Source organism: Streptopelia decaocto (genome assembly GCF_964273445.1).
Source record: "Streptopelia decaocto genome assembly, chromosome: 16".
NCBI lineage: Eukaryota > Metazoa > Chordata > Aves > Columbiformes > Columbidae > Streptopelia > Streptopelia decaocto.
In genome coordinates this window covers 3,252,798-3,279,834 of record NC_138671.1, presented here as the reverse complement: position 1 = coordinate 3,279,834, position 27,037 = coordinate 3,252,798, and the positions used below count along the sequence as shown (strand labels likewise).

Sequence of the window (27,037 nt, the reverse complement as noted above, 5' to 3'; positions counted from 1 at the left end):
ATATTGGTATAATTCCATTTCACTTTATGTCTAATCCTGCTAATTATATCATGTAAACAGAAATAATTTACAGCTAAGCATTGATTTTCAAAGCTTGAAAAGAATGTGGTTTCAGTAACTTCACAGCGGCGCTTCTATAATCTGTCTTCAAGAATAACCCGCAGTGCTCACCTGCGTTACCTTCCCCAAAGCCGAGATCTGGGAAGATCTTTTAAATCCATCCTTTGGTAGAAAAGCAGTTAAACACGTATTTAAGTATGTGCCTAAATTACGTACTAAATGGAAGACAATCAGGAGAAAACCTAACAAATTGGTAAGACTCCTCTGACCGTAATTTTCTTTCATTCAGCATGAGCTTATATATCATTCTGTGTTCCTTTTTTCTGATGTTTACAGCTGCCTTCTGACTTAGCTTCTGATTTTATCTATAAAATGAAGCTCTGTCTTTAAAGCTTCTTTAATGAGGTGACAGTCTTCCTCCTCTGAGAAAGTCATTGCTTTTATTGCTGACATATTATTTTCTAAATAGAAACCTTAAGCTCGCTGTATAATAAGGTTTCAATGTTAAATCACCATAAGAAACAGTTCAGCGTCATCATATATCAGAGCAACATACTGCTCTATTTCACAACTCATCGGCACACGCTGTTGCCAATCTTCCCACCCAAAAAAGCTTGACCTCAGAATGATCTAGATATTTCCTGGTTGAAAGAGCTGGTTTAGAACTGAATATTGCCCAAAGCAATCAATATGATAATAATAAAAAGGGAAGAACTAATACATAATATTCAGAAAGGAAAAAAAAAGGAAAATAAAGGAAATTAGTCCAGTGTAAGGAAGGGGCTGCTGCTCCTCAGACACGTACGGGGCCAGCGCGATGGGGCCATTGACTCAGCATTGCAAACACACACTTTAATAAACCTGAGTGTTATGCAGAGATACGTTCTATCCCTTCAGCGATAACCAGATCTATAATGGAACAACTCCACTGCAGTCCAAAGGGATTTAATGTAATGAATTTGAGCCAGTGTCAAGTATTCAGAATTTATAAATAAAAATTAAAGAATGAACAGCTACCCCGTGTGACTGCTCAGCCATGCAGAAAACTCGTGTCTCGCTCGAACTGCCAGAAGCCTCTAGATCTTGTGGAAACGGTGCGGTTTGGTGTGTGGTTAACCCAGCACACAAGGGGATTCACGGTGGCAACTGTTCCCACATTGGTGGCCCACAAATAATCTCGCTACTGCGATGCAATTCAGCCACGACATCCGTCCTGGCTGTAAAATCCCCTCCCAGCGCCCGGAGGTGGCACCTTTGGCTCCCTCAATCGCGGCCGTTCTGCTGAAGGACACAATGTTTAGTCCCAAATTGGCTGGACAGTTTCAAGCAAGGAGCCAGGCAATGACGGACACTTTGGGCAACCTGTCTGTAATAGCTTTTATGGAAATTCCTGCCTTGCTGCAAACGTTCACATATTGATGCTATAAAACTGCAGACCGAGGAGTTGCAGCCAGGAACCAGAAAGAATTCAGAGGAACAGGCTCGGGCGCTGTAGCTCACTGCAGAGGTCAGTCGGGTAGAGCAGATCAGCCCCAGCTGATCTTTGGTCTGACCTCATTTTTATGTGATTTAGATGGTTAATTTTGTGTGTGCCTTATTTTTGTTTCTAACCACCCATGCCTTCCTTTCTAGAGGAGTCATCATCCAAAGAATACCGTGTCTATTCACTATTTTCCCCTTAATTTATCTACTGGCAAAATCCTCAATCTGTTTTAAATGTAATGGCATAGCTAAAATCTTTTTGTTTGAACAACCTTCTTGTCCTTTTATCAGACACAATTTATTAGGAGGGCCCATCTGGCAAATCCTTTTGCTACAGAGGAGGAAAACCTACTCTGTATTTGCAATGCATTACTGCCAGGTGCAGAGTGGTTTAAAAATAGCCCTTCTGCTAACACAGCAGAAACGTCACTACCCACGAGCTGGGCTTATTTGAGAGTAAAATGTAAAATTACAATAAACTAAAACACAAGCCACAGTGTGATGGACACGGTTTCAAACACAGCACTCTCCCAGTGTTTCTTACTTAGGCCACGTCTGGCGGTTCCCGGCTTAGCAAGCTTATTGTTAGAGATTCTATTATTTAGTGTTTAGCTTTTATTTACTTAACCTTCCTCCTGGACCGCAGACGTCACGGGCATCAGATGCGGAACTGTAAGCCCCTTTCCAGGAGGCAAACAGCACCACGTTGACAATATGGCACTGGGCTGTTGCAGTGCCTTTTCAGGTTTAATTCTGAGATGGTATTTTTTAAGGGTAAATAATAAAATACACTCATTATTTACAGAAAACTTCCAAATCGGAATGTGCATGCCTTACCTTAGCTCTGCCATGGTATCGGGCATGACTGGAAGATCCCCCACTATAAAGATCCCCAAGGTTCATTTGTTCATTCCTTCCTTCCTTCCCATGGATTTGTTTTTTCAGACTCCCATTGCCATCTATTCCACCACTGGCCTTTTGAAGTGCAGTCAGATTTTTCCCCCTTTAAGCTGAAGACCATTTTGTTTGATCTTGAATTTCAGAACCAATCCTTCATGGTGTGAATACATGTGATCTGGCATTTCAGCTGGACCTGCTCCGTTTTGGATTTCAGCTTATATAGCTACGGCTCTGCAAAGATTTGTTGATGTAAAACCACCGCTATAGAGAGATATATGGAGTCATTTTTTAAAGACTTTTTTTTTCCTCTCTTTTTGGATTTTCCATTAAAATGTATTTTCTGGAAGAGCCAGCTAAATACTTCAGAACTGTAAATACTGGGACAGTGATGAGGTGTTAAAATATGATAATCCAGGCAGGCTTTATGTGAGCTCACGACTGGAGTCAGTAAGGAAAAGGGAATTTTCATCTGCTTTTCTGTGCCCTGCACTGACTTGTTGTACACGTTCACCGGGGGGGCTGCGGCAGCTTTATTATTTCAACTACCATCATTTTCTGGCTCTGAAATGTGACAGACGCTTTGTTATTCCGAAAGCACCTGGACAGCAGTAAGCTGGACCTATTACCCTGCAGCTGTGCTCAAGTTGGAAAAGTCAGCAATTGCAGAAGAACATTGCAGCAGCCGCGCAAAATCTTTCTGTTTGGAGGTAACCGAAAAAGTTTGTTCCCTTTGTTCAACTCTCAACCGCTTTGTTATAAACAGGAAATGAAACACTGTTAATTTGGAGAACTTGAATATGGTGGCAAAGAACATTTTGCTCAGTAGCTCACATCTTAGTAAATGTTTCATTTCAATGAATGATTCACTTGAGGCCATCGCTCTTCAGCATAGCTCAGTTTTACTCTTTTTTTATAATTCTGATAAATATATGTCTATACAGGGAATACATGATGGCTGGTGATACATATTCACCGACAGTAAAGTCAGTAGGAAATGACTTTACAAAATGTACGACTTCTCTTACCTGTAGGCTTGTACGTTCTTTATACAGAATTATAAAATTCTGTATTCAGTGCAATACGTACATTCAGATTTGGAAACATATGTGACTCCTTACAGGGAAAGAGGCAAACCTGTTCACTTGGATCGAGATTGAAGCTTTCGCAATGTGGCACTTCGCATTTAAACATCTATAAAAGTCTAAGTATTTTCAGGTCCGTGCTTGTAAAAAAAAGCTGTATTTAAGACGTGGCAGCACTGGTAAGTACTCTGGTGGCTGCTTCACAATGAAGTTTGTAGATGGTCATTAAGTTAAAATTAGGTCAACTGCTTTGGGATGTTTAGAACTGCTGCAGTTTGACCCCTCCAGTGTCCGGCAAGGTCGACTCTTGGCAGTGGCCACCAGTGGAGCACAGAGCTGGGCTCTGGGATGTCTGTACCAGCTACAGAACTGCCTTCTGATTCCCACTTTACTTGGTGATTTCAGCCCCTCTGTGCACACACTGACAGATAAACCCTCTGCTGTTACAGGAATTCATATCACTTGGATGATCCTGGTCAAGAGATCTCAGTATTATCAGCAGAGGTTCCTTTAAAGTGTTCCTCAGTGAAACCGCAACTCTCCCTAAGCCTCCAGCTAACTGTATTTTTTCTTTTTCAATTTTGGTTAATGTATAGAGGGGAGAAAAAGCAGAGATGTACCCAGTTGAATTTCATCATTTTTCCTTCAACCATCACAGCATTTTCATGGAACACTTTCTCATCAGTACCAGCACGAGTCAAAATGAGCTATGCAATTCAAATGGAGTCTTACACGTAAGAAGATGTTTTATACATTTTGTCTTTTTATGTGTGAATCATTATTACGTAAGTTCAATGGAAGGAAGAAAAGGGATCGGTTTATAATACTCATGTCAGGGCAAGTGGAAAATAGGTTTTTAGATGATAGGTGCTGGGAAGCAGAGAACGGCTGCTTAACTGCTCAGCGCTGAGCCTGATGCTGTGGGTCCCGTGGGTATTTCCTGAAGCCTCCTGTGGTAACTACAATATTATTATAATACCAGTGATGCTATCGGTGGAATACAGACACAACCACACCTTCTGCTTCTGCACGTGAGAAAACCACCTTGCCAGCTGCTGTGGTTCATTCCGTTATCATCAATGAGTTATTTCATGCACTTACTCTAAGAAAAGTCACAGTCAAACTGTAGAAAGGGCCTTTTCATATAGAACACTCTGAAAAACTTACGGTATTGATCCAAACAGCTTAGAACTGAGCACTTTAAAGCTGAAAATAACGGAAATCACAAATCCTGGCTCAATAGCAACCACGTCTGATCATACCAGACGCGCTACCAAAGACAAGCAGTTCGAGTCACGTGTGAAAGGTTTAAATGATTGAAGCCACCTCTCTAATGTACAGTAATGCAACTAAATAATGAAATTTGCTGTTAAAAACTAAAGCATATTTTTAAGTGAAAAGGGATACACTTTTGTCAGGATATAAAAGAAGTTTAAAGCTCATTTCTAGAAGCAGCTAAGTACGCTGACCCTGATACAGAACTTGCTTCATTTTAAGCACATGAAAGATCCACTGAAATGAAGAGATTAGTAACATGCCTGGAGCCAACACCATTCTCAGTGCTCTGTCTGGACCAGAGTCAGAACACTTATCATGTGGGATCTAATTCTTAAATCCTGAGGATTGTACTTCACTTTTAATCTTTAAACTCGGTATCAGTTGAGATTAAATGATAAAGCAGCCAAATTGTTGTTATTAGTGTAACTGAAATACCTTTCAAACGCTTACAGTAAATGGTTTTGAGTTCTCTCTGAAACTGTGATTTGGAAAACACGGACCGTTTCTCATTTACATAGTTACTTCTTCATGCTGTTCTGATTGAAAACAGACAGAAATGACATGTACCAACAGTAAAAGTCTTTTTATAGTCCCTAAATTATGTAAGAGGCCTCAACAGAAATGAGAATTTGGCTTCATATTCATCATACAGTAGCATAAAAACCCCATAGTCTGTAAACTTTGGAAGGTATTGAATTCAATTATTGTTAACTTGCTATCAATTACAGTACGTGCACAGTTAAATGCTCAGGTGTCCTTACCATTTTGTATGAATTCTGCAACAGAATTTGGTAGCCGACATACAAATCATCCATCGGTACAGAAAAAAAACAACAGATGCTGGGCTATTTTTGTTGTTTAAACCCATATAAAATTCCATTTTGCTTGTAATCAGGTCTCTAGATTTGCCTTTGAAATAACAACACAAAAACACTGCAGTTCTTTTCTCACTTAACATAAGGCTGGTTTTCTCTGTCGTAAGATTAATCACATGGAAATGATGCTTAATAGTTGGCTATTAAAAATGGGAAGGAAAGCTGGAAAGCTCGATGTTACCTTCATGTTGACGTTTTTTGGAAGTGTACACACTGCGATGAAAAATCTTACAGGGTTTCTCTAAACTACAGTCAAACGCTGACCCGTTCACCAGCAGATCTCATCCCTCCATGGGACCAGAAGGCCGTGTGGTTCCAATAAGATGATGAGACCGATATGATGCTTCTCGGGGTGTTATACAATATAAACCAGATGGGTTTCGTTCTCTATGGAAACTAATAAAATTACTTTCCATTCTACTGTAGATGTAATTTTGGTTTATGACCCACATGTAAAATTTGAAATAGGATCTATAAATGGAAGATAACAAGTACCTGACTTTTTTAGTCTGAAGATCATGCCTCCTGTGCTAAAGAAATATATTCATTGGCAAGTCTTCATTTTCTATCCTAAAAATGATGATGTAGTCCCGTTTTGTACAGCCAAACAGCTGCCACACTCATTGCCAGCTATGAATATATCCTTGGCTCCAGAGGCAAATCGTATCTCCAAAATTAAATGCAAGCATAGAGCCGATCATTCTTCTTGAACCACTTCTTGCGAACCATCATTTTTCACGTCTGAGACCTCATCTTTATTTGCACGGTGGTTGCTGATTTCAGAACTGAGCTAAAAGGAACACGCTCTCCAGAGACGTGTGCTATCAAACAGACGATGGAGCAATTCTGGTGTCACGATGGAGCGATTCTGGTGTCACGGTCGCCCCCGAGCAGCAGCCCCGCTCCAGCGCCGCACGTCGGGCTGTGCCGGCGCTCAGGACTGATCCAGCGGGATGGGATGCGAATAAGGGCAACAGGAATTCTGAAACCGCTCAGACCTGCAAACGTTTAACTGAGCTTCATGATTCAAAGACAAGTCCTTTTCTACTTTGAATGAATTCAGCTGAATATCAAGGGTACAGGACGTGTTCTGATAGGGGCATGAAAGCATTTCAAAAGGCAGGAGGAATCATCTGCAAAGGAAAGCATCAGGCAATCTAGACAGAGGTTGCTATCTGCTTCCCCTCTAATTGAAAGCTTTTTAGATATGACTGACCAGCAAGATTTCATACAAAAATAAAACTGTTTCGAGTCCTACCAAGGTCCTGCAGTTTCTAGAAACTTCTAGTCCTACCAAGCCCCTCACGTTTCTTCACCATTTCCCAGCGAGTTGTCTCTTACCTCTGATTCTTTGTAATAGCGCTCAGGAATCTCATCACTGGCGATATCAATAAAGCAGACTTCTCGCTCCAGATCTTTAGCTTCTTTGTCAAAAATCTGCAAGAGTTAAAAGAAATTCAACACTGCAACAGAAGAACATCCTTACAAAATCCACCTGGAGTAACGGTGACAAGCGATCTCAATGACTTGTGCAACGTTTTGTATTTCAGGCTTGTGCCTGAACAGCTTCTGGTGTAAGAACGTTCAGCACTCGCTGCTCACCCCACTGCTCCTCCTCACACCTTCTGGATCAGAGACGTCGGCACAAGGAGTAAAGCCAACATCTAGGATTGGATTTATTGTGTTCTCTAATCTTGGAACTAGATTCCTTCTCTGCATAAATAACCTGACATTCTAGACTTCGGGTGTTTCCAAACTTTTCATTCTAGGGACTGTACCGCCATACTCCAGTCACACTCCACTGAGAATCCAAATCGTGGTTGAAGCTGGAAACTTCCACTCTCACCATTTGTGCCCACAAAGAGCTTGTCTGCACTTCCATCCTTTAGGCCCTGGCTTTGAGCACTGAGTCTCTTGTTCTGTGCAAGGCAAATGCCGGGTGTATTTTGAAAATGCAGGTCACCGGCATCTGCAGCGCAGCACGTTTGTGTGCCTGTGCCCATCAGTTAATTATTTAGGCATCTCAGTGAACCTATGTCTGCCAATACATCTCTGCTCATGCTTCTGGGACTTGGAAATAGGGCCCAGTTAAAAGGCTTATCAGGAATTGCTGTAACATTCAGGGAAGTTGTGCACACACTGTCAAGATCAGTAACAAGCTAACGATGTGTTTTCTCCTTTGGGCCACAATGTTCTATAGTGAACATTTCCAGGAAGCATAAATATTTTTGTTTTCTTGTAAATTAATTTAATTTCATCCTGGGGGAACAGTTACAAATACATTTTTTTTTTTTATCATGTTGATTATTTGAACAAATTGGAGCGGAGAGGTTCAGCCCCTGGAGTGCTCTTTCTCAGAACAGGGGGACATTTAAAAAAATAACTGTTATGCTTTATATATATAATATGGGTCACTTTTTATAGGCTTCCGCGTTTGCTTTTTTCCTAAACAAATTCAGATATACAGAGCAGTCCCCTGATGAAATCAGTTGAACAAGATGCATTTCAGCATAATCTCTGAGCTTTAAATAAAATAATGGAGATTTCTCTTCAATGGACGTTCCCAGGTCAGCGGAGACTCTGGGTCAGTGTACGGTTTAAGTACAAGCCAAATAACTTTAAGCACGTGTACATCTCTGCACGACTGCAAAGACCTAAATTGGGACTATTACCCAACATCTTTGAAGAAATGTGCCCTGCTCTGTCACAGCTTGATCCACACGTTGTACCTCGAAGTCTTTGTGGTTTTAAACTCTTTTCTCTCTTTAAGATGCTCTGACGGAAGTGGGGATGACAGATGCCTTTGCCAATCTGCCAAAACCAGGAGGAATTCTTCAACCATTTCAACTCTGCCTTATTTGCCGCCCTCTGACCATTTCCTCCGTTCCCAATGTTTGCTGAATGACATCTGCATTTCTCTTTGCTGCCAGAAGTTGTTGTCTAATCATTTACGCTTCTCCCCTTCTTAGATTGTCCTCACAAGATTTGCAGATAGAGGTTTAATCTTCTCATTCTATCAGCAGCAGAAAATAAGAAGTCATTAGAGAACACGACTGATTTCTTTCTTAGCTCTAATTCTCTTATTGCCTCTCCTAGCCACGTAAACTGGGATTGTCTTAAAACCTGTAGGGAGGACGGGTTTATTGTGTTTGTGATCACAGTGACTACAGAAATGTAAAAGTTTTAGAGGAAGAGATTAAAGGCCACGGAAAGGAACATAAGGCTCCCAATCTGTGCAACTGTATTTGCAAATGTGCAGAGAATGAATGGTGAGAACAATCTGTATCCCTAAGAGGATGATGCAGAAAGGCAGACTATTAAATATTATATTGGAAAGAACTGGACAGGCTTTACATTTGGAAGCCAAGTAATTAATTGAGATTGAAACACACAATCAAATGGAAAACAAAGAACAACATCCAGGCCCGAGTGTCCTTTTTGCTGTGGGTTTGGGGTTTTTCCACTTTCTAAGAGAAATGAAAGCTCATCATTATTTAGACTAATTCACCTGCAGAATGACAAAAAGTGGAAGAAAGGTTTAACTGGGACATCTTTAAAGTTGTCAATAGTTTCTTTTGGGGAAGATTTACAAAAACCCCACCCTGGCAGATGATTCCGGTACCTCAGAAAAGAAAGATGATAGAAGATACTGCACAAATTTAAGTGCTCGTGTCTTTAAATGTCTTTCCTCCCGTTTCCACATGCCCTACAGTGCCAGGCCCAGCCCACACTTTGCTGCTGAATTCTCTTTAACTTGTAACCAAAGCCAAAACAGAATGTTGGGCAATGAGACGGTGGCAAGTCAACAACAAATTTAATAGCTTTTTTTTCTACAAGCTTCTTTCCCCTTTTTCTTCTATCTTCAGGCTATTTTGATGGCTTCAACCTCATTCAAAATGTAACTTTAATGGCCAATCGCCACAACTAACCTGGTTTGGACAGAAATAGGATAAAGCTGAATCCATCACTGGTTCCCCAGTGGCAAAGTCCCGGCTCAGCTGCAGCACGAGGAGCCCGCGGGGCAGATCTGCTGCTTTCGATACCTCTGCTCCACAGTCCATGATTCCTGGGATTCTGTTTGCTATCAAGAGCAAAGAAGGTGTCCCAGGGATTACAGCTGGAAAGCTGTTTGTGTCTGTCTCCACCGCACACTGTTTGTTTTACCAGCCTAGATACAGGGAGTCTGTGCTCGCAAGCTGTAACGAGGCAGCTAATTCGCCTTCTGAACACTAATACACACGGGACATAAAGCTTCCTGTGGCAACAGATAACGGGGCAACTTCGAAACACAGACAAGTTGCTAAAGATGGAAGCGATAAGGGAAACTATACTGAGAATTCTATGCTGTAAACAAGCAAACTGGAAGGTGGGTGTGTTTTTTTTCTAGAAGGTATTTTTTCCATCCCTTGTGAGGCTTTGGGTGAGATCTCTGTTTGTCTCACTCGTTACGTCAGATCCAGGCAGCAGCCACTGCTGGAAATGCAGCTCAGGCAGAGAAATGAGACACAGAACAGCTAAAAGACTTTCTTCTAGAACAGCAAAGCGCTCCTGAATTAATTACAGGCAGGTAATACAGGAGCAGACGTGATTCTCATCCCAGGTGCTAAGCAATCCGACACCTGTGCCCATCTACAAACTTACGCCAAAATGACATTGTTTAATATACAATGCGTAAATGTAATTTATTGAGATGAGAATTTCTATTATAAATCAAATTTCCTCTTCTATTAAATCCTTCTTGGAGTTACTATCTATGCCTGAAAGTGTCGCTCTTCCCTCTCTGCCTCCCCTGCCAACAAAGTTAAACCTCGACTTTGCAGGAGCTGGACATCACAAGATGACATCAACAGAAATGCTCCTTTTTAATTTGAATATTGATATTTCATGTTAAGCTTTTGGGTTTTCTCTGTATTTTCTCTCATCATCCCTGAAATGCAGTCTAATTATGCAATTTGCAGGTATTGAGCAATTTGTACAATGTCGAGCGCTTTGTGCGAGTAGAATACGTCTGTGTCCATCATTTGGAGGATTGTTTAAATCTATATGTCACAGTATGTGAAAGTTAGAGGTATAAGTGCAGTAAGGACCACAGGAATAAGCTGGCACAAAACCTCCTCTCCAACCCGCAATTCTGATCTCCTTGGGCTGCCATTGTCAGACCCGCTGGCTGCTGTCCAATTTAATATCACAGCATCTTTTCGCAGGTTGTGTCATCTGGGCCACTTCAAGTCTCATTTTTCTGAAGGAAAATTTGGTCTAAAATAAAAGGAAACCTACTCAGAACTTCATCTCTGGAGTTTTATTCTGTAATTCGTGTTCCAACCTCAGTTACCCCCAAAACCTGTTAATTTACTTGGGCGATGATTACAGGAATTGACCAATTTCAACCTGTCCACTGGCTAAAACTATTTATGTGGACACATATAATTGGGAGCAATTCTATGGAAAAAGACTGAGTCTGGAGCGCGGAGCGGTGACCATCCTGCTCTGCAGAGCGGAGCCACCGCGGCCGCTCGCATTTACAGCCCTGGGTCCTTTCATCTCCACATCACGACTCCTCTCTTATTCCATCTCTTATAAAACATCTCATTTAGATTCGTGCTTTCTGAACAGAGAAACGTGTTTTGATGGGATTACATCACAGTAGCTGTGCTTCCAAGACCATAATAATAATTAATAATACTGGATCAAAAAGAAGAGGCACAACTGTATTACTTGTCTCTCTGTCAGTATGGGCCTTATCTTACCGTTCTGTGATAGCCACGTGTGCTTGGGGCATTTTATTTGTAGTTACGTCCCACCAAAAGGGAGCTCTTCCCACAGGAGGAATTTCAGGCCAACCTCTCCACTTGTTTGCCTGGATTTTTTGAGGCTTACTAGAGGGGGAAAGCTTCACAAAATCAAGGTTTTTCATTGCAAATTATACAGGAGACAAACAGATACTCAAATACCATCATACAGAAAAAGTCCAGGTGCAAATAAAATCCCCTCTAAAAGTGACCCAAGCTTTGATTTGGACATATTTTGCAGTGATGCCTGGCAACCCTTTAGACAATTTACACCACAAATATCCTGTATTGTGGCGAGGCTAAGCCGGGGCACAGCTGAATCCATTCCAGCTGAAGTCAGTGTTTCACGGCACTTTCCTTAAATACTGAATTTACATTTCATTTACATGTGCTATATGGAAGTTTGTTAGAACCTCGTTTCATGTTACTAAGCGAGGAGACAAAAATAGGGGAAAAAAACCCACCACTCTAAAAAGAGCAAAACTAGAAATGGCTTTTCTCCTTAGCTGGCCATACCTAAAATGGGTTTTACTGTAGTCGAATGTTTCACACCCGATACTTCAGAAACACCCACTAAGGATGAAGCCGGATGAGTGAGCCAACACCGGGTCACCTGCCGGGCTGCAGAATCAGAACTCGCTGTCGGGAAAGGATTTTCTAAGGTGAAATGATGGCGCTGCAATTTACAGGGGTTGCACATCAAAGGATACCTGCTATTAGCTGCCTGGTTTTAGCCCGAACAAGCTCTTCATGTGTCAAATGATGCTGGTGTTAATTTAGAAGTGTGAATTGCAGAACTACCTCTTGTTTTCATTTGGCAAATGGTCGTTCTGAGACAGGCATTTTCAACACTATGTTGGAAAGGTAAGAAACACGCCGATAATGTATTTTTCTCTTGATTGACAAGAATTAGCGCTGTAGCTGTGATGACTTTATCAGCATTACTGACACATGCACGTACCAAAACGTGCCCAATGACACCCACACTTTGTCACCTTGAAATGTAACTCTACCTCAAAATCTTTACTCCGCAACTTCATTACGCTTAAGAATGAAGTTATTCTTGCTAATAAATATCACGGCCCTTTAACAAAAGGAATGACTACGCTATTTTAAGAGCTTGCATGTCATTTTGTGATAAATAAATAGTAAAAGTAAAATAAATTTTCTCTTTACACTAGGAAGCTGACTGTTTGAAGACAGCAGTGACTGGCCTGACTCATTGGCGTCTGACCCTGTTAATGAAGCCATAAAGCTGCAAAGTGACAGCGACAATATTTGATGTGCTGAAATGCTCATCCAGCACTGATTCTGTTTTCCTAAGGAGAGAGTTGCCACGTGAACATGTAGATGTGATACAACAAAACCGGCGGCGCGTAAGCACTATTGGGCACTATTTCGGGCTTGATTCACAGTATTTTAGCCACAAAGTTGACATACAGGAAAAGAAAAGACAATTCACTGATAAAACAGCGGCGTTTCCTCCTCTGTGAGGCATCAGTACAGACCGTGTCTCCTCGCTGCTGATATTATAATGTCACAAAACCAGTCACACCCTCCCGCAACCAAAGGTGTGGGCTTGCTCGGAATTAAAGCGCTGCCAAAAGGCAGAAGGGAACATTCAGAAGTGCATAAATTACACCCAGGTAATGCAATCCACTGCTTTTTGTGCCTCCCTCACTGATCTGGATCTGGCTGAGGCTCGCAGTGACTGAAAGTTGTTGCTATCTGGTGGCTCATACATGATCTCTGTCATGTTCCCTTTGGGAAGGTGCCCGTATGCCAAAAGCATTATTCAGAATTATACCTTGTTCTTTTCTGTGTAATTATTCTGCCACAAGCAGCGCAACAGCTGTCGGGCTGATTTACACGCAGGCCCATGGCGGGTTGGGAAACGCAGCTCCCGTCTGCAGAACAGAACGCCCCGACCTTCAGTGGGGTCGCTCCTGCAAACCGGAACGCTCTGTGGCCCAGACCCCTTCTAAATCTATTTTGCTGCCGCCTCTTTCTCAAGAATGTGTTTAAACGCTCCTTCATGACGCCTCTGTATTACAGGTAAAGTTTCCAGACACTTCAACTTGTATTTCACACCTATAAGAAACCTCTTCCTGTAACTCTGCAACAAATGGCTGTTTGAAGCACACCAAAAATTAAATATATAGAAACATATTTGTGTCTTCATCCATGGCCTGAAGCTTTCCATGCCTGGCTTTATCCAACGTTGTTCTTTTCTTGCAAGTTGTGCAACTCTGCTTTGCTCCCTGTCACCTCCTGGTCCTGAGCATCTCTGGGTCAGCGGTTGCTCCCTCCAGAGACGATTTGCACAGTTAATTACCCTTCTCACCATTAATTACCCTTCTCATCTGGAGAACTTGGTAACTTTTGGTGACTGCCAAAAGCAGCAGCACTCAGCCACTGTTCCCCTAAGGGCTTCACCAGATCTCCCATCTCTGAGCATTGTTTAGTTGCCTGTTTGCTGGTCCTGGCAGCTCCTGTGCCCCCTTCACTGAGAGAACATTGACCAAAACTCACTACAAGGATTAAATGAAAGTCAGCAAAAGCCATCATACTTACACTGTCATTGCTTCCCTTGTTGTCCTCGTATTTTGTCTCTATATGAATGGAGAATTTAGGCAAAAATGAGCACTGCAACGAAAGAAAAAGATGTTTGCCATAAACAAGAGGCCTTGCTTCACCAGCTGACGTGTTCAGTGCATCCTCTTTGCTGTCAGCTTGCTTATTTTTTTCAGATTATTTCAAGAAAAAGAGTAAATGTACACAGCACATAAAAGCAAAGCTTTTTATGATTCTGGAGAGAAGCAAAGATTCCCTCTAAAAGCTGAATGCTATAATGAAGGCATAAATACATTAGTATAAGTACTTGGGAATAACTAGGTATTATGCAACAGCTTTCACACTCACTCTGCGTAACAGTACGGATTTTCTAATCGTCTTGTTATAAATTCGGTTCACTAAGACCTCAAGAACAACTACATATTCGTCACCACAGATAAATCTGTTCCCCATATAAACTAATCCAGGAACCCTCCAGCAGCTGCAGGTCTGGCCCAAACACACAACGGTGCTTTGATGTCCAAGGGCTTTTGAATTTTCAGTGAGAAATAAATTTTAGCATAATTTCCTATTAATGAAATTAAGATGGATTACAAGCTGCTATAGAAATTCCTTTATACCAAACCAAAATCAATCTTTACATAATAATGCGATAAAATTAAGAACGCACAAATGTTTTTCTACTAAAGTTAATAATTCCGTATTTAACATGGGAATATATCTTGAACATTTCACGGTTCTTCTTTTGAATTAACTTTCCAGATCGGCAAACAGAGTCGATGTCTAGAACACTCCAGAGGACGCTGGCTCAGCATCTTTCCGTCAGTCATCAAGTCCTTTCTTGCATAAGCTGCCAGTGAAACCCAAGTGCCGGTTCCTCGTGTGTCGCGTCACTGATGCCCCGTGGCAAAGTGTCCTTGTGAAGACTGTGACGACCTCATGGGCTGAACACGCACATTATACAACGATATAGCGTTCACATCCCTCTTGGGCCGAGCTTGGGCTTGGTAAAATTTGGAGAGTTCTTCAAAGGGAGAGGCTGCTGACTACGAAAGGAGGTGATTTAGAAGGTCAGCTGCAGCGCAACACAACTGGAATGAGAAGCCAGAAAATCTATTCCTGATTCCATGGATATCACCCAACAAGTCACTGCTCCATCTTCTTTTGATCACAGGAGATTCAATGGGCGCACCTGGAATCAACCCTTGGTGAAAAAAGCATGAGAGGGTTTTGCCAGAATAAGGTTCTGGTGCCACGGAGGCTCCTGGTCAAACGGCTCATGAATAGGAGACATTCCCTGGAACTGCTGGTGCTGCAGATGGACAGAGCACCCAGGCTTCTCATCTGCTCCATGTTTTGTCTTTTGTAAAGATTCTGTGGAGTAGCACATTGTGAATTTCAATCCAATCTGAAGTGTTCGGCTCGCCGCTCTGCAACTTGTTCCTTGAGTGAATATAGGGGAGAAAAAACAACCAACCAACCCTCCCCACACAAACCAAAAAAACCAAACCCAGAAGTATGTGGAGTGCAGGATGTGCAGATCTGCTCACTCCTATTACCCACACTTTATGGGCAACTAAACATTTCCTATATACATACATCTCAGGAAGTGCCAGCTGAAAATATACAATGTTTCTCAACAGTCTGTCTGTCTGCTTTTAGGACCCAGTTTCAGGTACAGAGATGGATAAAAAGGCAAAGTATGAAAAAGCTTTGTGCTGTTGATTTGAAGCACGGCTACAGTTCCAAAGGAAATTTGGAATAAAGCCAAATGCCAGATTTCCTTTTTACCTCGCTATCAAAAATCTCAACCACTGTCTAGAGTTCACCAGCAGTGACTCAGATCACGACACTCAGAAATACAGCCACTTCATACACTGAACTCAAGGCTGCATTAGGCCGCCTGGAGCACTTCAGCAAGACACTGCTTGAATCTAGTTGTTGTTCCCTGTGACCAGAATCTAAACTGTAATTAAAAGCAGATCTTGAGTCCTGTGCTTAAAAAAAAAATTACGAAAAGACGAAGGATCTTCAAGTGTTACAGAAGAAGAATTTTAAGTGCCATTTACCCCAAGCCACCTCTTTAGAGAGCATGAAGTTATTTTGTGCACAAAGCCATCCAAAGTCAACCTCCCTGTGTGTTGCGCGGAAAGGCAAGGACTATAACAACCCAACTGGAGATTGTAAATGGTAACCTGAACCCACCCCAAATGAAAACGAACATTCACCTAGAACAATCTCACTGGAGTAAATGGTAACCTGAATCCACCCCAAATGAAAACTGAAATTCACCAAGTACACCCCTGCAAATGTATCTCTCCGAAACCAAACCGACTGGCACCCGCTGTTTGGGCAGCTGTCAGGGGTCTCACCGGCTTTCAGGAACACTTTGCAGGGTCCAAATTTGTGAACGTTTCACAGAATGTGGCTCATGATTCATCAGCTGCACTCTGACTAATTGGCAGAGGGCTCTGGCAGAACCAGAAAATTGTTTATGCATCGCTCAAAAGAGTTTATTATTCATCGCACAAAAAAGTTGCCGTTGTTTTTGTTCCCCCCTCTCCTCAAGCGGCCGCGTATTCACTTAGCCAGGGATTACACGTGTTATGCAACAGTCAGAAGCAAATTTGAGAGCGAACGGGAGGTAATAAACGTGTTTGGAAGCAGCAGATCTGCTGGGGCTCCGGGGCGGCTGTTGTGCAGCACGGCCCGGACCGATGGAACGCGGGACGCGCAGGGCGCTGCTCCCGCTCCATTGCATCTCCACAGCTCGCGAGGCTCCTTGGTGAAAGAAACAGTGGCAAACTGAATCTTTAACTTGAAATTAGACTTCGATTCTACATAATAGGAGAAAGTCTTCAGGGTCCTACTGTCTTCAGTGATGAGGTTTCTTTGTGTAAAGCTCTCAAAGGAGGCATCTTTTATATTGGCACCTCCGGATTTTTTTAGATGTGTTATAAACTCCTTAAAAATTTATTATAATCCAGTACACTGGTGACACGCAGAAACAAACAAGGAGAATATTCTGGGTGGGTTGGTTGGTTGTTTTTAAACTCTCTGTATTTGCCCCCCCTCCCCTTTTGGAAGAACCAGGAGAGATTTAAAGCTCAAGAGAGTAACGGGTGACACCAGCAGAGTCTGGAGGAGTCACCACGGCACACGAGGCGGGTATTTCCAGACTCACCAACTGAAACGAAAGCAGCACCGGCAAACACAGCCCGCAGTCGCATTTTCAATTCACGACAGATAACCTCTTGAAACATGAAAGGCCTATTTTTAGCACGATGATTGATTAGCGTTGCCATAGCAATAAGCAACACTTAGAAGAACAGGGTAGAGCCTGAGGATGCCAAAACACTTGGCAAAGTCTTAAAGAGACAGCGCCACACGTCTGGGGGGTGAACGCGGAGAGGGCTGGAAACATCCATCACCTTTGCCCAGCAATGAGAGCCCCGGTGGCCGCCGGCACTGCTGGGGCTGCCAGCAAAGGCGCTGGGGGGTCACTGGGGAGGGCTCCTGCCCTCGCCAACACGCTTTGCTATTTCATCAACGCCGCTTCGCACGGTTCCATTTGCCATTTGGTTTCTCTCCACAGAATGTTCAAAGAACTGCTTGAGACCTCAGCATTGCACTTCGCTGCTCCTGCTCCGTGTGAATGTTAATCCGCAATTCTTGGGAGTTATTTTTGTACGGTAAAAATTAATCCTTTTTTTTCTTTTAAGCAGCAGAAGCATATCCCCCTAAATCTTCACAGCAAAGCCTGGCGAGGCAGACATCTCATGGAAATGTTCTCTCTCATCTCCCATCACTTTTCAGACTGAATTTTCTCTTGTTATATGGTCACATATACATTATTTTGGCATGACAGGTGGGACTGGATGCTTTACAGAGCAACCTCCACAGAGCCCAGAGCTAAAGAACACACTCACTGCTACTACGAGACCATACTGGCCAAGGCAAAATTAGATTATTGTTTTAATAGGGTAACTTTTTGATGCCGCATATTTTGCATATTTCAAATTATTCTTTCTGTAAGTAAATATTGTAAAGACAGTTTCTTTACTGAACATTCCCAGTTTTGTGGGAAATGCCCCCGTTTCAGAACAGCCCCGGTTACCGCGGCACAAAGCGGCACCGCCGGGATGGCAGAAGAGAATGGCCGGAAAGGGCCGGGCAGGCGATGGCAGAACCGGGAAGATGTGACTCAGAGGGAGGGGAATGTAGACAGGAACGTAAGCAGGGAAGGTGGCAGAGAGCAGAGAAAGTGCTGTGGGGTGGAAAGAGTGAGAATGCAAAAGAAAAGGCTTGAAGACAAGCAAGGGAGTTAATCTCTCATAAAGCAGCTCAGGAAGAAAACCGCTGTTTGTATCACGTACAGTAACCTGAAGAAGAAACAGACAATTAACCGCTATGAAATCTGGCACTTCCCTCTGGTTTTGCCTTCCCTTGGGATCTCCCTTCTCCGACACCCAGAAGCAGTAAATATATTGTTATAAATCCTACAGGGATCCTTCCTCTCGCCAGAATCTCTGAAGGAACCCAGTCTGTGTTTTACCATGTCAGCCTGTCTTCTAGACTGGGGGTGAGAGGGCAGAATTTTGGCAGTAAGTTTGTCGTAGGCTCTAATCCTGCAATACCGACTCTGTTGCATTTTTGCTGCAGATTCTTCGCATACTCAAGCTGGAGAAAAGACTGATGGGTTACATCCAAACTTCAAGCACCGGTAATCAGACGGAGAACACAGGAAAAAACCTCTACAGTGTTTATCTGAAACAATTCCTTCTTTTCCCCCTTCTCAAGTCAGCTGATTATAAAAATAACAATTACAAAAACATTCCTTCCAGCTAATTTACTTCGTGGCCACACTGGCAGCTGAGCGGAGCACGAAACGCCTGTTCTCAAAAGTCATCAGAAACCAGCAGGTCAGTAATGGAACATTTAGCAACTATCACTCTGGAGCCTTGACACATACCAGATGAAATAATTATGTTTGTCTCAGTCATTGGCTGTAGAAGAATTAGTGTCATTGTGATATATCATCAAAGGAATCGCTGTCTCCTGCTTTCTGTTCCAGAACTGGTTTTCATCAATATTCTGATTGAGATCCTATTCCTAAGTTAATTTGAGACACTGGCAGGTTGAAAGAATGCTCTTCCTCCCCGCAGAGAGTAAAACACGCTGTTTTAAATGTTTAATTTGGTTTATATACGTGTAATTGTGAAACTAACAATTGGCAATAGATTATGCATAAAAAAATCATCCAGCTGTTTTTAAATTTCAGCCCCCGTATTGAAATATTGCTAACGACACTGGAGCTGTTCACATCAGCCAGCAAAACCATTTGAAATTACCCCGGTAAACACCTGAACTGCCCTTTCAAACTCAGAAGAGTTTGCTTAAATTCTGTTTGCGTTTTCCCGACCTCTCTGTGCTCTAACGCGACAGCTGAACCGCGTTGGGCCCGTTGCCCTGCACTTTGATCAGGTGCATTCTCTGCACCCTGCTTGACTCACCAGACATTCGGGACCTGATGACCCGGCTGCCCGAGGCTCCTCTTTCTGTCCGCAATCTCAATGGATATTTGCTCTGTGCTGCTCGTGCTCTAACAATATCCCGGTGCAGGTACAGAAACTTAGTTCTATGCAATCCTTTCTCGTTCGGTTTGTGATAGAGACAGCTTTGCTTCCTAGTTAATAATTTCTAATCTAGCTGGACAACCTCAGATAGGAAAAAACAAAGCCAGCCTTCTGAGAGCTCAGGCATTCTTGTCCACGTATCTAAGAACAGCATAAATATTTTACACTGAAAACAGGTATTTGCAAATGCTGGGAGAGGCTGGCACACAAGGGCTTGTTGAGAGCTGCACGGCATCTTTCCTCCAAGTGAAAAAGGCTCCAGCAAAGGAATCCTTCCCAAAATCAACCCCTGGCAACAGCCCTTCCCACCAGCACCGGGGCGCGCTCAGAGGGCAGAGTCCCCAGGAGTCACCCGTCCAGGGCTCCCTTCCCGCTGCATCCCAAACACAGCGGCACAAACCACAACACTAAACGAACTCCAGCATTTATTTTAGCAAGATATTATCTCGTCAGGTTTTTAATTACAAGATCAAAACCAAAACAACTCCTGTTGTGAGTTTAAAGAACGTTCTCACATGCAGTTCTAGAGTAACACTGAAACAAGGGTTGGAACTCCACAGGAGTATCTTATTCTCCAACCAGCACCCCCAAATCGGGACGGCTTCCTTTGCCTTCAACTCGGGAAGTACTTTTTCCAGTTCCTGCTCTCGATGTCAGCAGGAAGCCTGCGAGGATGAGCTCCAGCTCTGATACAGCATTTCGTGGGACATCACCCATGTCTCATCTTCCCGACAGGAAATCTTTTGTCCTGCAGCTGCACCGCGGCCTCCCCCCCAAACAGCTCAGTGCACGCTCCCAAACGCTCTTCTGGCACTACGGTATTTCACATGCTATGCACCACAAAAGCATCACTTGTGCAATAGTTAAGATCTTTATCTTAAGTGTGTCATTTGCTTTACATATTATTAACACGGTTGTCGAGACTCCTGCTGCTTGCTGTCAAATTCAGGGGTTTGCTGTGTCACAAATACCATTCCTGAAAGCAGATGCCAGCCTGACTGGACCCAGATTATAGAGAACTGACATCATGACACTCTATTTCCATCCCTGTTTTCATGTATCCAATCACTCTTGGCTTTTTATACGACTACGGCAGAGAACAATATTCTGGAAATGATTTTCAACGCCTGCTGAGCTTTCTTCCTTAGAGACGTCACAATTTCAAGTCTTTAAGAAGGTCATATTTATGAAATCCGTAATATTTCACAGGAAAGCCAGACTGCTGAAATGACTCTGCACTGGCTCTCTGAATGCCAGTGTATGCACTTAATGCAATTTCCCAACTGCCTTCAAATTTTACAAGTGAAGAACCTCAGGCCCATGAGCAAGATTCAGTCTGATGTTCACATCCTCTTCCAAACCACTGACAGACACTGAAATAACTTTAAGGTCCTTGCTCTTTATTTAGAGTGGAACTTAGGAGGTTAAGGAAGGTGTGACCTTACTACATAGCAGTACGTACTTGACTCTATGTCATTATGCTTTATTTATCCCATTTTTAGCTCACTTTAGAATCAGTTTTCCTTGAAATGAGGTTCAATTAATTCTCGGGACGTCCCGCAGACCCTTTGGAGGGAATTTACCATCTTTAAGAAGAGGGTTTCCGAGTTATCTTACATATTCTGGACAATGTCAGTGGGTTTTTCTTCTTTTCAGAACTCTCTGATGAATACAGACGATGGAAATACAGAGAAACGTTCCAGACGAGGACAGGAATTATTCCCAGTGGCATATTTAACACTTTTATTCTAGATTCAACAGTTTGAGACAAAAGCACTTTCTCGATTTCCTTTGAAGATAATTTCATCGTCTATCAGCTCCATTAAAACATATTTGAGATTTCTGTCTGCAGTGCAGTTTCCTTAATCTCATCCGAATATTTCTGGTTCTGTTTCCTTGCAGCAGGGTGAGTAATTAGCCCCCAGCTCCCACAAGCAGTTAGACTGTCACTTAGTGACTGTTTCGCCTGCCTTCTACATTTGTAGCTCGATTCAATTTTTCTTTACCAGTCTCTTCAGCCCTGCAACCATTTTTGCGGATGCTCCTGAGCATTCTGTGGCTCTATACATCCCACACACCTTCACCAAAATGTGTTGCAGGTGTCGTCTCATCAGATTAGATAAAGAGAGGATCTGTCCCCTCATCACCGCTGCCCATCGTGGGACATCTGGGTTTCCTCTGACAACCAAATGAAGTTTAAACATAAAAGAAAGCAGAATATGTGAGAAGTATCTACAGCACACGTCGAAAAGCACAGTTTGCTACTTTGGATTTTCAAACCCGGTCATCAAAGTTTCAACTCTAAGTCTCCAGCTTTCAGATCTGAGCCTTTAAATCCCTTTATTTTTCTTTCCTCTTTCACATTTATTACATTAAAATGTTTTTCCTCTGTATTCTTTGGTGGTTTAAAAAAAACCTATGAACATTTTGAGCACTGCAGAGTTCAAAAAGATCAGTGGATTATGTCTTGTCTACAGTGGGAAGTTCCAGCTAAACCAAGGCGGAGTTTCTGGACCAGGTCCCTTCGGCTGGAGCTTCCTCACCCTCCGCAAAGGCCGCTCAGAACTTCCGCACGTTATCGAGTCCAGCACCTTTCAAACCACGTTTCTCATGATTTATGCGCTGTATTTTGCCTCAGCTCTGCTAGAGGGAAGAGCTGATTTTCCTGGGCACCGTGCCCAGATGATGTTTAATTTTGTCTACAGATTGTACAATTTCCCAGATACTATACCAGGGATGAGCATTTTATAAGTTAATAAAACAATAAATAAAATAAAATCTGTTCTTGTGTCTCCACAGAAGTACTGGAACCTTAAAAGCCTTGCCCTGTTTTATAGAAGCTTCTCTTTGTTACAGTCAGTGACTAAAACTATATCAAATTATTTTGAAGTAATAAAAAATAGGGTAAATAATTTATAAGATCCCCACAGAAACCCTTTAAATTTCACCCTAAATTTCTTAAACAAATAGCTCAAGTAAAGTTCCACTACTGAATGCATTATCTATTGGTTCTACAAAGAAGGAATCAGTTCGGATTCCACTACTGTATTTCACATAAGTATTCTATTCTATTTTTACAATAAAAAGAGGAAGAAAAACTTACTGTGTACTCTGATTTCCAATTGTCCATTTGTAAATAGAATGATGAGGGGAAAGAAAAAAAAAAAGAAATGAGAAATAAAGCAATGATGCAAGATCCTTACAGTAAAAACCCATTAATAATAATAATAAAAATGTGTCAGGTAATCTGATTTATATTTGAGTAAAGCCTATGGGACAATAAAGGGTACAACTCAGCACAGGATCTAAGCACCTGATGTTTTCTTTGCAAGGAGGAAATTGCCTATATACAATACTCCAGTTTTTACCTATCCATAGGCTATAATCTTTGTTTCCTGGTATCGGTTGATATAAGATGGAAAAATATATGCACTTCATCAGGAGCTGTTAAAGTAACTTGGCATCTGTGGCTCAACATGTAACTTGGAGCTTCTCAAGACAAACTAAACTATCCAAAAGGTAAAGTCAACAATCATCTCTGCTTTATTTGGATTTATTCCTTACCTGTGATTGTGTAAGGATAATAATTCCAAGCCTTCTCTGTGACATAAAAGATTTTGGGAACAACTGCTCTGGCCCAGCTGGGCAGTTTGCTGAAAAGAAAAAGAAAATACAAAATTAGAATATGTTCTGACTTGTGGGTTTTGTAGAAAAGAAGATACTTCCAAACACGCTCATCATTTCACAGGTATCGCGCGGGATACAGCAACGCCAGATTCACGACAGTATTTTCTTCTCATGTCAATACATTTGGTCTCCGTTTTCTCCACAACCATCTATGAAACCAAGTGTGTTTATTCCCTCTCCCAGCGAGCACCGTGGTGCCGCTGCAATAACCTCCCATCAGGTTTAAATTGAGGTTACTGCAGTTGTGAAGAATCTATGGCCTCAAACCTTTGGCCATGGCCGAGCTCGGCAGGTTTGGCGACACAAGGAGTGTCTGTGCCAGCACCTCAGTCTAACAGGAGCTCAGCACTAGAGACATGATTTGGATCCACTTTGAGCCCGATTCCATTGTTTCTTCTTCAAGATTATTTCTTCTTCCTCCATGTTCTCTGCCGGCACACAAACCCTTAGTTCAGCTCACCCAGCGCACGCTTCTTCCCACACGACCAACACCGACTCTCAGGCTTTTCTATTAAAATTAACAAATCACTTAAAACACCTCTGGGAGGCTGGTGGGTATCAGTTCCATTTTGCTGATGGGAAAAGTAAATGGCAAAAGAGAATTAATGGAACTGATGTCACAGCTCGGAGCTCGAGCTGTCAAGAGAACGTATCAGCGCGGTGGTAGAACAGCAGAACTAGAAATGAAAGATGTGGATACAGCACATGGAAAGATATTCCTTGCGAATTTTGATCAGAGCCCGCGCCAAGAGAAACGGCCTCGTTGCACTTGCCTGTTGAGATAGACGCGTTTTTCCGTGAGCTGCCCGTTGCCGTGGTTTGGATCCTCGTAGGGCTCGTTCTGCACCACCTCCACCCCTTCGCCGCGGTCGCTCTGCTCATGGCTGTGCTTGCTGATCATGTAGAGCTGCCCGATGCGGTACTGCCGAGCAAAACCGAGAGCCACCGTCAGCTCTGAGCAACACACGCGCGCTCAAACCCAACGGCACACAGTGATACAGCACCACGTGCAAACGAAACAGAGTTCAAGGGCCAAACCCAGTATTTTGCAGCTTCATTTCTGAGTCAGGGTCCTCCCATTACCTTATTAAGTCCAGGGCATCACACGTGGAATAAAATAACAAAAACTGTGTGTATACAGATGTGAAGAATCAGGCCAGTCCTTTATTTTCAGACTGTATTCCTAAGTATATAAGTTAAGCACAACTAAACAATTGCTGTACTGCTCCCATATGCTGACACGCAAGGGGGTTTTAACCAGCAGGTGAACTCTGAAAATTCCATGGGACACATCATTCTTGTCTCATGCCAATGTGATGCCAAATAATGAAGCCCTGCGAAAAGATCCAGGAGAACTATTGCTGATTGACCAACATGGGAGCACCAGCTCTTAAGAAAAAACCCATGTAGACTCTATGACCTTGGATAAAGAAGTTTGAGATGAGTGATTTGGCAGTATTATTAAAATGAATTTAAGCACTCACAATGATCCTTCTTCTATAGACTCTCGAGTTACTTAGGAGGCCCAAATCCGGGAGGGTTGACCCAACGCTGCTATCACAGAAAAAGAAATTGTTGTACCAGCAACTGATATATTTCTCAGTATGTCTGCACCTGCACCAGGGCTTTGTCTCCAGAGAAATATAACACAACAAATCCCTGAACCTTCATTAGCGAAGACTTTAGAGCATAATTGATCTTTCCCATCTATTTTTCTGGTCTTAGACTTTATTCTCACTGAAGTCCCTTCCACATTCTTGAATGGTTCTTAAACCAAACTGGCCTTGGGACCCATCCAATTTTCTCCATTTGGATCCCTCTCTCCCCTAAAGTAATTGATGTAGGCACATACATGCTAATCACTTCAAGCACACCAATCATTTCACATACAAAGAACAACCTGTTAATTCAGAGAATGGCTGAGCTACCACGCAAGCTGCCAAGTACCAGCTCAGCATAAGCAAACAAAAGCACAGTGACAGTCTGACCTCAGAAAACTCGAGGAGATTCGTGTGGTTATTGAATATTAGAAACGGCAACCCTATCACGGACTTTTAAAAGCCCAAATCAAATGAGCAATTAGCTGGGAAAAAAAAAAACAAACCATCACAGACCTTATTAGCAAGTGCCAACAAGACGGTCTCACTAAACAAAACGAGGAGGAACATGATCATTGAGGGCTCCCAACAGAAGGTCTTTAAATCCCACAAATCCCCATTTCATCCCCCACCGCAGGCAGAGCCACCAGAAGGTAAGAAATTCCAAGCTTGGATCCTGCAGGATCACTGGCTCAGGGGACAGGATTTCCCCGTCTGCGAGGCTGGATGGACCCCGCACACCACAACAGGGAACAAGTGACTCCGATCCAAAAAAGTGCTTTTCAGCTGATAATTCCAAAGTACTAAAACTGCCTCAAATATCTTCAATATCAAAGGACGACAAACACGTGCCCTGAACGTGGAGTTGGAGATTTCTAAGGCTGTTGCTACGTAGCTTTTGTAGTAGGGACTGAGAAACATCGAATGTACTGAGTCAGACGCCGTCTCGGTGGTGACTCCTCTCCTACCCCAACAGGCAGATGGTGTTTGCCTACTGGAGCTTAGTCACACCAGAAACAAGGTTTATGGCAGCAACAGCAGAATGATGGTCAATCTGACTTTGTTTAAAATTATAAGTGAGAGCAGAATCACTTCTTCGATGTTCTTGAGACAGGACAGGGAAAGACAGACAGAAAGACAGCCAGGACAGAAGGAAGCACCACCATGAGACAAGCTCGGTGATCCCCACGTGAGTGACTTGTCCAAACACGCAAGGCCTGTCACTCCAAGCCAACTCTTAGCAGTTTTACAGAGATATTTTATGCCTGAATAACTCGTTTGAAGATGTACTTGCTTGAGTAACTAGTTTTGTTTAGAAGGATACGCTGAAGTTTCCTGCTGTGTGTTCTGTTTTGGTGTTAGAAAGCACTGTTTTCACGTGTCCACCAAGCCCCAAGCCCCACAACGCCGTAAATACAACAAGTTTACAGTCAGGAACCAAAGACAGGCAAAGAAAACGTTATTGTTATTTTATGTTTGATTAATTGAAACAGAAATCAAATTAAAACCTCAGCCTTAAAAAAGATGTCTGTGATAGAACGGGGAATTTAACCTCAGTCTAATGATTTCCAGCTCAGTGCTTTTACCACAAGACACACCTCTAATTTTTTCTAAATTCTAAACAGTAATTACTTAAATAGAAGTGGTTTCTCTTATCTCACTCGCTAACCATAAATCCTTCATATTATTGTTGTTATTAGACATTATTCTGCCTGCATTCTGGAACGGGCGAAGCCCGACGCACCCAACGCTCACGGGGCTGCGGGATCGTGCCGCTCATCCCACCTGGGCAGGTGATGATTCACCGCTATTAAGAGTCACTTAAGAAGAATCTTTTCCATGACACAGGCTCCAGGTTCTGCCAAGGTGATTTATCTCCCCTGTTATTAACATGCCTCGATTGGTTTTAACTAGCATAGAGGAATGCGCAATGTGCCGGTATTTGATGTTTCGGGTACTGGTGGGTTTGCGTTGGCTCCTAGTGGGCTTGCTTTTCAAATTAGGATTTTGTTTGGTTTGGTTTTGTTTCTATTGGACTTCTGGCTCTCAGAGCTACTACTTTGCAAACATAGCAGT

At 42.6% G+C, this 27,037-nt stretch overlaps 1 protein-coding gene across 4 annotated transcripts in view; it reads right to left on the bottom strand.

Annotated features, from left to right (window-relative positions):
- The window catches only part of PITPNC1 (phosphatidylinositol transfer protein cytoplasmic 1), a 64,363-nt gene that overhangs the window by 12,037 nt on the left and 25,289 nt on the right, over positions 1-27,037 (bottom strand). For 2 of the 4 annotated variants that reach the window (XM_082067413.1, XM_082067412.1), the window contains exons 2-6: positions 24,137-24,285; positions 23,241-23,329; positions 22,780-22,787; positions 14,041-14,112; positions 7,019-7,114 (exon numbers count right to left, since the gene is read on the bottom strand). In XM_082067413.1, coding sequence (XP_081923539.1) covers positions 7,019-7,114; positions 14,041-14,112; positions 22,780-22,787; positions 23,241-23,329; positions 24,137-24,285 — 414 coding nt within the window. The remainder of the gene's footprint in view (positions 1-7,018; positions 7,115-14,040; positions 14,113-22,779; positions 22,788-23,240; positions 23,330-24,136; positions 24,286-27,037) is intronic. The other 2 variants (XM_082067410.1, XM_082067411.1) reach the window with 1 other exon arrangement.